This window comes from Callorhinus ursinus, unplaced genomic scaffold (genome assembly GCF_003265705.2).
Source record: "Callorhinus ursinus isolate GAN/ISIS: 27379988/994484 unplaced genomic scaffold, GSC_fseal_2.0 scaffold8, whole genome shotgun sequence".
NCBI classification, from domain to species: domain Eukaryota; kingdom Metazoa; phylum Chordata; class Mammalia; order Carnivora; family Otariidae; genus Callorhinus; species Callorhinus ursinus.
Genome location: NW_027397070.1, coordinates 47,447,752 through 47,460,856, shown reverse-complemented (window position 1 = coordinate 47,460,856; position 13,105 = coordinate 47,447,752). Strand labels below are relative to the sequence as shown.

Genomic DNA, 13,105 nt, shown 5'->3' with positions numbered 1-13,105 from the left:
TGTGCAGGGCAGTGGCCCACAGGGGTCAGAGTCCACACGAGGAGGGCATCTGTGCAGGGCAGTGGCCCACAGGGGTCAGAGCCCACACGAGGAGGGCCTCTGTGCAGGGCAGTGGCCCACAGGGCTCAGAGTCCACACGAGGAGGGCCTCTGTGCAGGGCAGTGGCCCACAGGGCTCAGAGTCCACACGAGGAGGGCCTCTGTGCAGGGCAGTGGCCCACAGGGGTCAGAGTCCACACGAGGAGGGCATCTGTGCAGGGCAGTGGCCCACAGGGGTCAGAGTCCACACGAGGAGGGCCTCTGAGGCGGGCAGTGGCCAAGGAGGTCCAGAGATTGGCTACACACAAAGGAACTGAGTAAATAAATATGTTGAAGATAAAGGGAGTCAGATTTCTCACTGTTGGAGAAGAGAGATTAAACAAACAAACAAACAAGGAAAGGGAAAATCTAGAACGAGCCCTGTAGTTTTGAAGGAGAATGGGAAGTATTAGTATAAATTCCGGCTTTTCAATATATGGAGACAGATATAAAATTAAATATAGATGTCAGTGTGTGTACATGTACATGTCCATAGACACAAACACAGATTTCCTAGGTCTGCCCATTTCAAGGACCTTAAAGCAGCAATATCCCAGAGCAATGAGCTTATCTAGCTCTTGGATCTTGATTTCTAAATACTGTTCTCCCTTAAAAGCAATCAATGCCCTTTGGAGAAAATGGCTGATTCCAGGGCTAGGGCAGAGAAAGAACGAGAGGGGCCTGAAACATCTTGTGCTCAAAGAAATGAGAGGACACAAAAGCCAACTTACAAGGGCTCTCACTGGCCAAATCTGAGACTATATGACATCAAAATAAATCCTGATAATAAAGGATTATAACCCATTAAATAAAATAGGAATCCTTGAGTCCCCACTGGTATAAATAAGTAAATGAATAAATAAACAGGAAGAAGGGACAGCTCTTCCTTGGAGTAAAAAGCCAAATAATAAAAGGAAAAGGAATAAAGGAATTAGAAAATCGTCATTTGGCAACTGTCACAGTGATAATTCAGGCAAGAAACATCAATAATGGATAGTAAAATCACTGAGTAAAAATTAGGTGAGGAAGGAGATTTTACATGGTCTCAATATCTCCTCTGAAGATACTTATTAATGACAAAGGAGAAAACAAAGTAATTTTACAGCAGACAAATCTGGAAGACATCACCTTAATCAGGTGGTCAAACACCAATAAACAGTTATCATGTGCCATCAGATATAATGCAATAACAACGGCATCACTTCTGTGGTATTCTGGCCAAAAATACATAACCTGGGTCCACTCATGAAAAAATATCAGATAACTCCAACTGAGGAACATTCTGAAAAATGACTGGCCTGTAATCCTCACAAATGCTAAGGTCATAAAAGTTATGGGAAGACTGAGGGAAATGTTCCAGACCAAAGGGGACTAAAGAGACACGGCAACTAAACAGACCATGTGATCCTGGATCAGATCCTTTTGTTACAGAGAACATTATTGGACAAATGGCAAAATCTGAATAGGATCTCTACATACAAGGTAAAAGGTAACTGCTATTCTTACAGCTTTTCTAGAAGTCTGAAATGGTTTCAAAATTCAAAGTCTAAAAACAGAAGTAAGTTTCTCAATAAAAATCTAGATTTTGGGGGCACCTCGGTGGCTCAGTCGGTTAAGCATCCAACTCTTGATTTCAGCTCAGGTCATGATCTCAGGGTCGTGAGATCGAGCCCCGAGTCAGGCTCCGCGCTCAGGCCAGAGTCTGCTTGAGATTCTCTCTCCCTCTGCCCCTCCTCCCCCTACTCACACTGGCTCACTCTCAGTGAATGTCCTCATGAGTCTTCAGGTTTGTGACCCCTGATTTAGACCTTCACATATCAGATTTCAACCCGTTTAGGTCTGAAAGCTTCAACGCAAGCTCGTTATTAGCCGCAACCTAAAAGAGGTAATTCTCTGCCAGCCACCCCAGAACCACGTTTGCAAATACTTATCCTAGCACATACTGAAATCGAAGTGATGAATTGAGTCTTGAACCTCCCTCTTAATGAAATCAAGATTTAGAAAAAGCTCTAATGACAGAATTTCATAGCCTTGACCTTTAAACCAAAAAAAATGGGGGGGGGGAGGGAGCCTCTACTTCTTTGCCAAATCTGAAACTCTGTGTACTATTTCACAGCATGCCGATGAATGGAGAAGTATATGCCTTTTTTTAAAACCACACTGAAACATAATCTTTATTCTGACAGTGAATTCTTAAGTCAAAAGCTACATTTCCTTTTTGCTTCCTAATGTTTCTCAATGAGAATGGAGACAATGGTAACGATCTGTCTAAAACTCTTAAGCATCTGTGGGAAGGGGTCCCGTGTTAGGCACATAGAAGGTACTGGATGAGCGTAAACTGAAACTGCACCTGAGTTGCTTGTCCAGGGAACATCGCCAGTGTGGAACCAAAACAGGAAGGGAAAGCACAGACTTAGTGGAATCCTTTAAACTCTCTTCCTCCATTCCAAACCTATGTTGTTCTTCATAGATACGGCACCACAAGCAGAGTCATAGATAATCTGGACGTAGGGCAGTTAGCCCCTTCCCTTTGATAGTCACATCATCTAACAAACCTTCAGTCCAAACACACAAAGAGGAGGCCAGCCCCGAGGAGCCCCTGGCTGTGGCACCTGAGTTATCTTTCAGCAGGTGTAGCCATTCGGAGCCAGAAAGGCCCGGAGGATGAAGAGACAGCACCTCAGGCGGCCCTGCCAGGAGCCACCGGGTTTCATCCTGGCCTGACCCAGAAAAATCTTATGGAAGAGAACAAGAGGCCCAAGAGCTCTCTGATCTGCTGTCAACCAGCTGCAGGCGGGAGACTGCCAAAGTGCTGCAGTGACTAGGCAGCGCCCCACAGAGCCGTCTGGGAGGGGATTACCAGCCTGATCCCCGGTCTTCAGAGCCAGAAATGACTCAAACTTCACAAACAGCAAAGGCCTGCCAGGGAGGGTGACAATGAGCACTAGAGAGGGCTTTCTTGCCCTTGTTGCTGTCTCCATGGCCCCCCACCCCCCTCGCTGCTGTGGCAGAGATTCTGGACAGTGTGCAGCCTGTGAGGTAATCTGAATTCCTTGGCAACCAGCAAGTACCTGAATTCTTTCAAAACCACAGGAATCCAGCAGAGAAAAGGTAAATATCCCTGCGGAGCCAGTGTTAATTAGCAAGGAAGGCTACTGAAGAAGGAACTGGGGGTGGGGAAGAAGGGAAAGGCATTACAAATGCTTGGGGGTCTTTTCTGAATTTCTACTGAATGGTATGGGCTAAAGCAGAAGAAAGGCAGGTCCTGAGCGGACCTTCGCACAGTCCTCACCCCCCACCTTCCAGTGTGGCTGGGAGTCTCCAGCTCTGTGGGTGGGCACCTTCACTGCCCCCAAGTTGCCAGTGCTACCTATCTTCGGGTGTCTGACAACCCATTTGGTGTTCAAGTCAATTTTGTTTTAATGTCTTTTAACTTTTTACTTTTCCGGTTGCAGTGAAAATTTGGCTATTAGCTCTGTTTCAAATAAGGCCTTGTCAAATCGTTTAGACCACATATTGGATCCACCTAAAACTGTAAAATCCAGGACAAAGTCTTTTTGGATCCCACCTCTGACAAGAAAAAAGAATCTACACCATTTTGGTAGGGAATGGTACCCCTCTCTGGAAACTGAGTGTCCCCTGCTGGTGCAAAGCAGGAACACACTTGTCAAACTCAAAAGTAGGGTGGAACTTTGGGGCAAAAATGCTGGGCCCAAATACGAGGAACACAATTTTTTTCTAAACAGCTCCATATTTCGCCCAGGTATAAGAAAATATTGACAGTTTTCCTGTGTTAATAAAACAACAAGGACAATTGGAAATTATTAATCTAAAAACAAACTATTTCTGGTCTTTTTCTTAATAAGTTTAAAAAGGTCAAGAATTGACACAAAATATTTAGTTCACAAAACAGTCCTGTGAAATGAACTTAATCTTTATGTCTCCTAACCATTAATTTGAGGCCCAAAACAGAAGTGACACAGGAGAAGGCCCTTCTTTTCCAAAGAGGAAGCCAATTATATTTGCTGCCAGTGCTTTCTGTTTAGGAAAAATTATGGTTTTCCTTGTTGACCCTCAAAGTAAAATGGCCTAGTGATCTCATCCTAAACTGATTATCTTCAGTAATGTCTACAGCAAACACACGTGACCCAAAATTACCAGAGGCTCCAGATTAGGAGACGCTATAGACTATTGTTGAATGTAATGACACAGCTGAGCAGATTCTGAGGATTAAAAAGAAGCAGATGAATGCCAAGATACATAGTGAGTTAAAACACAGGAACTTGGGGGCGCCTGGGTGGCTCAGTCGTTAAGCGTCTGCCTTCGGCTCAGGTCGTGATCCCGGGGTCCTGGGATCGAGCCCCGCATTGGGCTCCCTGCTCAGCAGGAAGCCTGCTTCTCCCTCTCCCACTCCCCCTGCTTGTGTTCCTTCTCTTGCTGTGTCTCTCTCTGTCAAATAAATAAAAATCTTTATAAAAAAAAAAAAGACACAGGAACTTGGGCACATGGAAGTTCCTGTGTCTAGCAGTGCAGCCACGCAGGACTCACTAATAGCCCATCCTACTGCACCATCCTTGTGCAAAGCGTTGATATTCACCTATACTTTTGGATTAACTGAGCCAAAGCCCTGAACAGTCCTATAATTTGGTTCAATTTGGTCTGAGTTTTTAAAAAACTGTCTTCCAAATTATTCTGGGGGGGAAAAAAAAGCATCCATTAAAAAAAAAAGTACACCCACACCCACACATACACACACTCAGTTCCTGCTGGAGGCAAGGGAAGACAGTTACTCAATTCAGTGGATTCTGACTTCCAACACACACCCGGTAGCCAAAGCACTCGCCTATCTGTAGTAGATTCTATAATGAATGTTGTAGTGCTCTCATTTCATATCTGAACCACTGAGGCCTTAAAACTATGCTAAATTTTACCAACAGAGAGGGCTATTGATACCGTGAGTGCGATGCCTTTGGAGTAATACATAGAACATGCTGGTATGATACCCTTGAGAAACAGCGGGTGTAACCTTGAAGTCTTTTCCCTATTCAAGAAGTTCAATTTGTGGCAGGACATAATCAGTTCCTGAGAAGAGCACAAGAGGCAAGATGGGGTGAGGATGGAGGGAAGGAAGGGCTGGAGAAGCTCATGCTAGACAAGAGGGAAAGCTCAGGTATCTCAACTTACAAAATGGAAAACCCTCAGCACCTTATACCCCTGAGCAGAAGAAAAGGGTATCTTTTACCTTCTTTTTGATCTGCATAGTATGGGGACTCGGCTTTTAAACCTATACTTCAAAGTCTGAGAGCACACGTGTCTACAAACACGACAGAAAACTGCCCGCCTATGAAAAGCTGATTAGGGCTAGGAGGCAGGGTGTGCTCAGATGACTGGTTCAGCCCTTACCTAAAAACTGAGAAAGACTTTAGTTTCCCCCTCCTTTCCAAGGAACACGAGTCCAGAACCATGGAGCTTCAGTAGCCTCCGGTGCTCCTCACGCTCAAACTCAGAAATCTTTTATGACCATGTTTCTGAATGCTGTCGCTGCCACCTAGAGGTGAAGGGGAGACTCACCTCAACCAGCTACAAGCTGTGTTAAAGGTGCTCACCCTGATTCTAGTCACAGGATACATCAAAAAATGTGAGTCTGTGACAGAATTAAAATAACATTCTAAAATAGCAGCTTCCAGAGGACAATAATTTATGTCAAAGCACCTAAACTTAAATAGGTAGGCTTCTTTTAACCATGATATTTCCCATCTTCCAAGTGCATTTTTTTAAAATACACAAATACAGACCAGGCTTTTTTAGCTTGTCATGGCTGACTGCCGTGTCCTATAAGGCCACTATGCAGAAAAGGAACTTCAGGGCAAGCTAGTTAGTAAATAGATTTATATATTAGTTTTGTGGGGGAAAAGAACACAAGCACAGCAAAGTTACCTATTTACTTTAAACAATTTAAAGGGCCTGTGAAAACAATGTCACCTGTAAAATTCTGTGGATGGGGGTGGGGGGACACTTCAAACTATTATAACTTGAGCTTAATTTTGTAAGTAAGTCACATTACCTTAAAACCTCAAAAGTACTTCAAGAGAAACAAAAATGTATATACAACCACTGTAAAGTGTATTACTGGCAGGTAAAAAAAAAAAAAAAAAAAAAAGCAGCTAATGTCCCCAAAATACAAGAGGACAACAAAGAGGGCATGAAACAGCTCAGGCTATGAGCTCTGGAGTGAGATCCATGAGTTCAAATTCCCACTCCACTACCATCCAGATGGGAGAGCTCTGAAAAGTGACCAAGTTCCCTTGCCCCTTGAAGCCTGTTTCCCCAACTGCAAAACTACATCAACTATAAGGCTGTTGTGAACACTGAAATAAATGTCTGGTATATAACAGGTAAATCAATATGGGATTCTTTTTTCCTAGATCAGTTGTGAAGACCAATGATAAATTATCTTAATACACTAGGGTCATCATAACAATCACCACTGCATGAAAATACAATGTGATCCCGGATCTGTGGTTCTGAGAAAGGTGTGTGTTTGCATACAGATGCATGTTCCTATGTGCAGAGAAGCAAGTGAGACCGTAAAGTAACATGACTGATGTTCTGGAATCTGAAGCCCATCTGGGTACACTCTAATTTCCTGAGTTGAACATAACAGAAAGAAACAGCCTGATCTTAACACACTCCTTAACGGATCCACTCTGATAAACACCCTTCTCCCCAAAAGTCTCTTACCTAGCCAATCCTTCTTCATAGAGATAGATAACAAGAGGATCATAGGAAGTCACAAGCACGTAGAGGCGCACATCAAACTTGAAATCTAGAAAAAAAAATTGGGGTTCATTTGTTTCCTGTTACAGAATGAACAAGGCAATGTAACAAAGAAATATGACAGAAAGAACAGTCTTCCTCTCTCCACAAAACACATATTGCCTGCACACCTTGCCCTTTAAGGATAAATAATTACCCATTTAGATAGAGATAGAGCTATATCATATACATACACTGAAAAAGGTATACAGACTGCAGAAAGCTTACATATACAGACTGCGCGGCTCTCACACAGATGCACTATAAAGCACTTTCTTTTCTAGTCTCTCATTTCATCTTCAAAATAATCCCATGAGGTAGGTAAGGCACCAGCCTCATCTCCAGAGCCACAGCAGCCAAGAATTCCACCCTAGCTTCATAAAGACTTACCAGAGAAGACTGTGAAAATATTCTTTAAAATTAGCAAGATCGAGCCCGACAAGGGCCCAATCTCAACTCACCGTCTATAAGCAGGGGGTTGTTAATGTAACGGGAGACCAGGATGTTCTCCTCCAGGGAAATCTGGTTCGGCTATTGAGTAAAGAGAAAGAATAAAAGGACAGAAATCCTAACTCACAGTAAGGGAGCAGAGTTCTTAACGTTTCAGAAACAATAAGGTAGAAGACTACAACTCTTAAGAAAAGTTTTCCTCCAACCTACCCCTACATTCAACTGGTCAGGTAACACACCACTTATAAACACTATGGGTATCCAATTACAATGGGGGAAAAATATACCACTTCTCACATTATAAAGAGAGCAATAACAGCTTTAAAGATTTATACACATGATATTAAATAGTTACACGCCAAGAAAATAAAAGCTACTTAAAAAATAAATAAAAAGGTGCTTTCTCCCAAATGTAAAGTATGATGGAAATTTAAAATACTACCATTATTCTTAAGTAAAGGCTTTCATCGAGTTGCTTAGAGAACTTACAGATCTTTCCCTAATGGATCCTGGCATTTTCCCTGAGAAATGGAATGGATGTTTCATTGATTCATTCAGTTGTACTTCCTATGCTACTATATATAAAGACTGAACTAGATCTTTTAAAGAGTTTTTCAGTGAGAAATGAGTTTATACAGTAAGTAATCATGACTACTGTTTGATACTATATAAAGTACTGAGGATCCAGTGAAGACAGATACAATCCCTGCCCTCACAGAGCCTAATCCATACTTCCAAAGAGCTTAATATTTAGGTAAAGGGGCAGCAAAATGTAAAAGTTAAAGGAACACAAAGCAGCATGTCTGCAAGTGCAAGACGTGAGACTGCACAAGTACAAGTGCAGACCAGTTAGGTGGATCAGTGGGGGAAGGCCTGTTCTGGAAGAGTAGGTGCAGAAGTGAGTGTTGAAAGCTACTGAGCACGTGGTGGAAAGGAAAGGAAGCTGCCATGGAAAGGTGGCCGACACAGAGCTCAGTAGAAAGGAGAGCAGGCAGATCACTGACCTGGGGCTCAGAGACTGACCTGAGGAATAATGAAAGGTATGGTGAGAATATTAGGAGGCAGGGACCCCACCGGCAAAGGGATTTGAACCCCCAACAGGGGGAGTTTAGCCTGAACATGGTGGGAAGGAGGAAGGGGCTGTGGATTCTTAATAGTAAGATTAAAATACATGGAATAGCACAACTCTAAGTGAGATTAGATTAAAAGAAAAATCAGCTGGAAGTCACCACAATCTAAACAGGACAAAACGACTCCAAAAGGGACGTGGCTAAAATAATAATTGTAATGATAATGGCTGCAGTAGTAGCAGCAAAAATAACTATTAACATTTGCAGGGAAAAAAACATAATACATGTACTGAACATTTGCTACATGTCCAGCGTTGTTCGATGTTCTAATTCTTCGCAAGTATTATTTCCTTTAGTCCTCACCCAACCCGATGAGGTAGGTATATCACCATTCAAATATTAGAGATGAGGAAAAGAGTCAGAAAGGGTGACAAAGTCACCCAGTGACAGAAGAGCACTGGAACCCAGCCAGTCGGCTTCAGAGGCTTAACTCTTTTTTTTTAAAAGATTTTATTTATTTATTTGACAGAGAGAGACACAGTGAGAGAGGGAATACAAGCAGGGGGAGTGGGAGGAGCAGCAGGCTTCCCGTGGAGCGGGTAGCCTGATGCGGGGCTCGATCCCAGGACCCTGGGATCATAACCTGAGCCGAAGGCAGATGCTTAACGACTGAGCCACCCAGGCGCCCCACAGAGGCTTAACTCTTAAAGTACTATTCACATCTTTCCCCAAAGTTCTGACCTAAAATACTATCCCCCAAACTCAAAAGACTGTCTTTATAATGCATTTGCCACCCCAAACACTACAGTTACCATAAAATAAGGAAAATTTTGTGCCCTGTAACATCATGCACAACCACAATGAGCAAGTCCAGAGTCAAGATAAAGAGATTCCCTGCCCACCTCCCACTGCTGCATCACACGGGCCCGGCAACAGTCAGTGCTGATTCAGACTCAGGGACCTGGTCGCCCACACTACTTCCGGACTCCCTTACATTTCTTGATCACTTTCTCACAAGTACTATCTCCATTTTGAGTCAGCTTAGTATGTAAGAATTGATGAATCATAGTACAAAGGAACAAGCCTCAGGCTGTGTTCCAAACCTAAAATTAAACAAATGCAGACCTCTTCCCACTGAGTAACACCTACAGGCTGCAATAGATACGTGACCATCCAACCTTTCTCCCAACCAGAGACTACAAATGGTGATGGCCATCCTCCATGACACATCTAATATCCTTGCCCACTTCCTCTTTCCCCTCCCTCATCATGCACACTTGTCCCTTGAGTTATGCATAGTCTCGCACATAATTTAACTTTAATATTTGTTCAATGGTCCGAACCTCTCATTTCTACCTACATTAGGAATTGAATTGTAAGCTCATCAAAGAAAAGAATGGTTTGGGTAGAGTTTCTTTGTATAGTGTTACATTACATACTAAGAAGCAACTAATGAAAGCTTTTTGATATTTTCAAGCCTGTTTCCTTTCCATCATTCCCCAACTAACTCATTTCAAACGATTTCAATTCCAAGCTCAAACTGCCCTCCAAAGTACGCTGATGCAAGATCTAAATTGTTGGGAAAGCTGGAAACACAACCATTTTTCTAACTGGACTTTAAGATGAAAGCTCATGGTATCTGTTAAGTTATTATAAGGCAGAATGGCACAGTGGTTAAGAGTGTTAGGCTCTGGAATCAGCTAGACCTGAGTTATAATCTTGACTCTACCACTTACTTAAGGAAATAACAGTAACTACCTAGGGTTCTTCTAAAGACTAACTGAGTTTATATTTGGAAGGTACCGTGACAGGCACACATTAAATGCTCAAGATATATCGGTTATTACTCTTAGTGCAAACTCAATAGTACCTCTATGGTTCTACTAAGTTCCATAACTCAACAGCCTTCATCACGGCACACGGCACACCACGTGCCCTCCCACTCAGAGCTGTGCACTGCACTAAGTTACAAGGAAGATACATTAGCTTAGTATCAGTGTTAGTATTAAGAGATAATCCCTATTCCTCAAAAGGTTTTAAGGAGTGGCAGCACCTGGCACACAGCAAGGACTCACTAAATATTTCCTGAATGATGAGAAAAAATAATGAGCACTTAAGATAACAACGTATCAACAAGTAGAAACAAGAGCACCATAAAGAATTATATTCACAGGGGCGCCTGGATGGCTCAGTTGGTTAAGTGACTGCCTTCGGCTCAGGTCATGATCCTGGAGTCCCGGGATCGAGTCCCGCACCAGGCTCCCTGCTCAGCAGGGAGTCTGCTTCTCCCTCTGACCCTCTTCCCTCTCATGCTCTCTGTCTCTCATTCTCTCCCTCTCAAATAAATAAAATCTTAAAAAAAAAATTATAGTCACAAATATGGGGAGTAAATAGAATGACCTAAATATTCTCCTGCTACTTCAAAATCCCAAAGAAAATATTAATATTGTATTTACCATGGATAATGTGTGAGACAAGGATGACGAAATTTGACCTCCATGATCAAATTCGTACCTTAAGCAGAAAGCGCGAGATCTTTCCCTCAACTTGAATATACTAAACTGGGAAAATACAGCACTTAGTCATGGTTCCTGAGGGAGTTGGGACAAACACAACTCTGCTCCTCTATGCTGTATTTCTAGAGGTAAAGAGCACATCTTAAGAAACCACGTTAGCTGCTAGGCCAAGATACTTCCGTCTTTAAGAGCTCACACTTCTCTCTTCGGTATTTCATAAAAGTAACCCTTTTTCCGCCCTTTATCCTGTTCTTGTAATGGTAAAAGTTGCTATTTGCAGACACTTTCCAAAAGGTTATGACTATCATTGGGAATGTTTAATAAGAGGCCCTCTCCAATGGGGAAGACAGGGAAAGATGTTTTCATTTGGCCCTCACACCTAACTCCACCCACCCCCCAAGTCCCTCACCCACTCCCGTTAGTTCTGCTCACAGACCCTCCGCCTGAGCCCTCCCTCCCGCCCCCCCCCCCAATTCAAATCTAAAAGGAAAGCAGGCAGCGGCCTTGGAAAGAGTTACTTCATCCAGTTGGCTAATGTGTCACATATTCCATGGGAAAGGATCCAGGTATGGAAAAGACAGGATGGTGAGGCCTTGTGTGTAAGGACAGAGAGAGAGGAGTATTAACTACATGGTTTGTAGGTCTGAGTAAAAAGGTGATAAAAATTCCAGTTTTTGGAAGGAAATGGGAATATTTTCCCATTATGTCCACATGTTGCCAGCTCCGCTGGTGCCTGCTGGCATCTCCCCACGCTTCTGTCTGGCACCTCCACCAAATACCTCAAAGAATCAGACTCATTCCAAAGCTTCACTGAGGGGGAGGAGGGAGGCAAAGGGTCCTGCCAAGTACTTTGATCTATGCAGGGGGTCTCTAGGGATTCAACCCAGGGAGAGGTGGGAGGGAGAAGGAAAGCCTGCCAAACGCATTCTCTAAAGACTTGTCACCCTCTATGAGACTCCATCCAGGGAAGAGTTAGGGCACCGGGTTCTCAGCCCCACCAAGGAAAGTTTAACTTTTCTATTCTTTATGATGTTGGTTTCAAAATAACAAATCACTAGAGCAAAAGTGCATTCCAAAAGAAAAACGTCCCAGATGAGCTGGAAATAGATCCTATTCTTTTTGACTCATGTCTAAGAAAATAAAAAGCAAACTTGTACCATAGTTGACTTTCAATAGCAATTCCATTTGGCAGCTAAAACCCAAACCCAAACCGGTGCTGTCTGTGAGATTCAAACAACACTGGAGCTCCTGGCATGGAACTGAAGGAAAAGCTGTCAGACAGGAGCCTTCACGCCAAGGTCAGGACAGAAACAAGAAAAGAGAGAGTCAAGGCATATGACCAGGGCCTTCTGTCACAAAAGACTCAAGGGCAAAAGGCCTCCAGAGTGACCCAGGGCCAGGTAACAGGACTTGTAGCCTGGGCCTCAGGCTCAAGTAGCTCCTGTATCAGAACAAGATCCTGTAAGGTCTGGCCATCAGTAGTTACCGAACAGTTTTCAGTCCAGACTGAATTTAAGGATTTTTCAATGTGAAAGACCTCTCAGAAAGTTAGTTTCTGCACGTGTAGGAAATAGCTCAGACCACGTAAAAAGAGAAATGGAGAATTTTAAAATAGAGTACTTGACCACACACACACATATCTACCTCCCCTTCTTCCCTTCCACAGTCCCACTGGAAGGACAGAGAAGATATTTTTTAAAAGAATGAAATGATAACAAAGTTAGAACACATTTAAAGGAGCCAATAAAAAAGACCAAAAATTGAAGGAAATCCTGAAAGATAGAAAGCAGAAGGGATCAGGTTGAGAAAACAGAGCAAAGGAAGGAAAATATCAGAGGTGAGAATGATCTTCTCAAGGAGCCTCTGAGAAGTTCCAAGCTGGCAGGAAACAAACATGAGGAGCAGGAGTGGGCCAAGGAACAAGAATCAGATAATTAATTCTTAATTAATTCAGTGGGCCTCCTCCAATACCCAGAGCTTTGCCCTCAGGATAAAACCTAATGATAATACTCTGAGGAGGACATCTTGCGTGGGATGACAAAAGAGTGGAATTTGAGGCCGCTCTATCCCTACAATAGACAGAGAGAGGAAAAGATAGGACAGGTAGTGCTGCCCGGAAGGGAAATCACCAAAATCTTCCTCTGTATTCACAATAAGGCGGGGGGGGGGGGGGGGG

General features: G+C 43.2%; 1 protein-coding gene and 1 long non-coding RNA gene across 28 annotated transcripts in view; one reads left to right on the top strand and one right to left on the bottom strand.

Moving 5' to 3' along the window:
* TTLL5 (tubulin tyrosine ligase like 5) overlaps positions 1 to 13,105 on the bottom strand; it is a 276,644-nt gene that overhangs the window by 228,283 nt on the left and 35,256 nt on the right. For 24 of the 27 annotated variants that reach the window (XM_073895591.1, XM_073895597.1, XM_073895596.1 and 21 more), the window contains 2 exons: positions 7,355 to 7,424; positions 6,819 to 6,903 (listed from right to left, as the gene is read on the bottom strand). The exons of 1 other annotated variant lie outside the window; for it this stretch is intronic. In XM_073895591.1, the coding sequence (XP_073751692.1) occupies positions 6,819 to 6,903; positions 7,355 to 7,424 (155 nt within the window). Of the gene's footprint in view, positions 1 to 2,427; positions 2,621 to 6,818; positions 6,904 to 7,354; positions 7,425 to 13,105 lie in introns of those variants that run through there. 2 more of the 27 variants (XM_073895599.1, XM_073895607.1) reach the window with 2 other exon arrangements.
* The window catches only part of LOC141373285 (uncharacterized), a 16,314-nt gene continuing 5,831 nt past the window's right edge, over positions 2,623 to 13,105 (top strand). Inside the window, exon 1 of the long non-coding RNA XR_012379084.1 lies at positions 2,623 to 3,188. This is a non-coding gene — a long non-coding RNA (uncharacterized lncRNA). The remainder of the gene's footprint in view (positions 3,189 to 13,105) is intronic.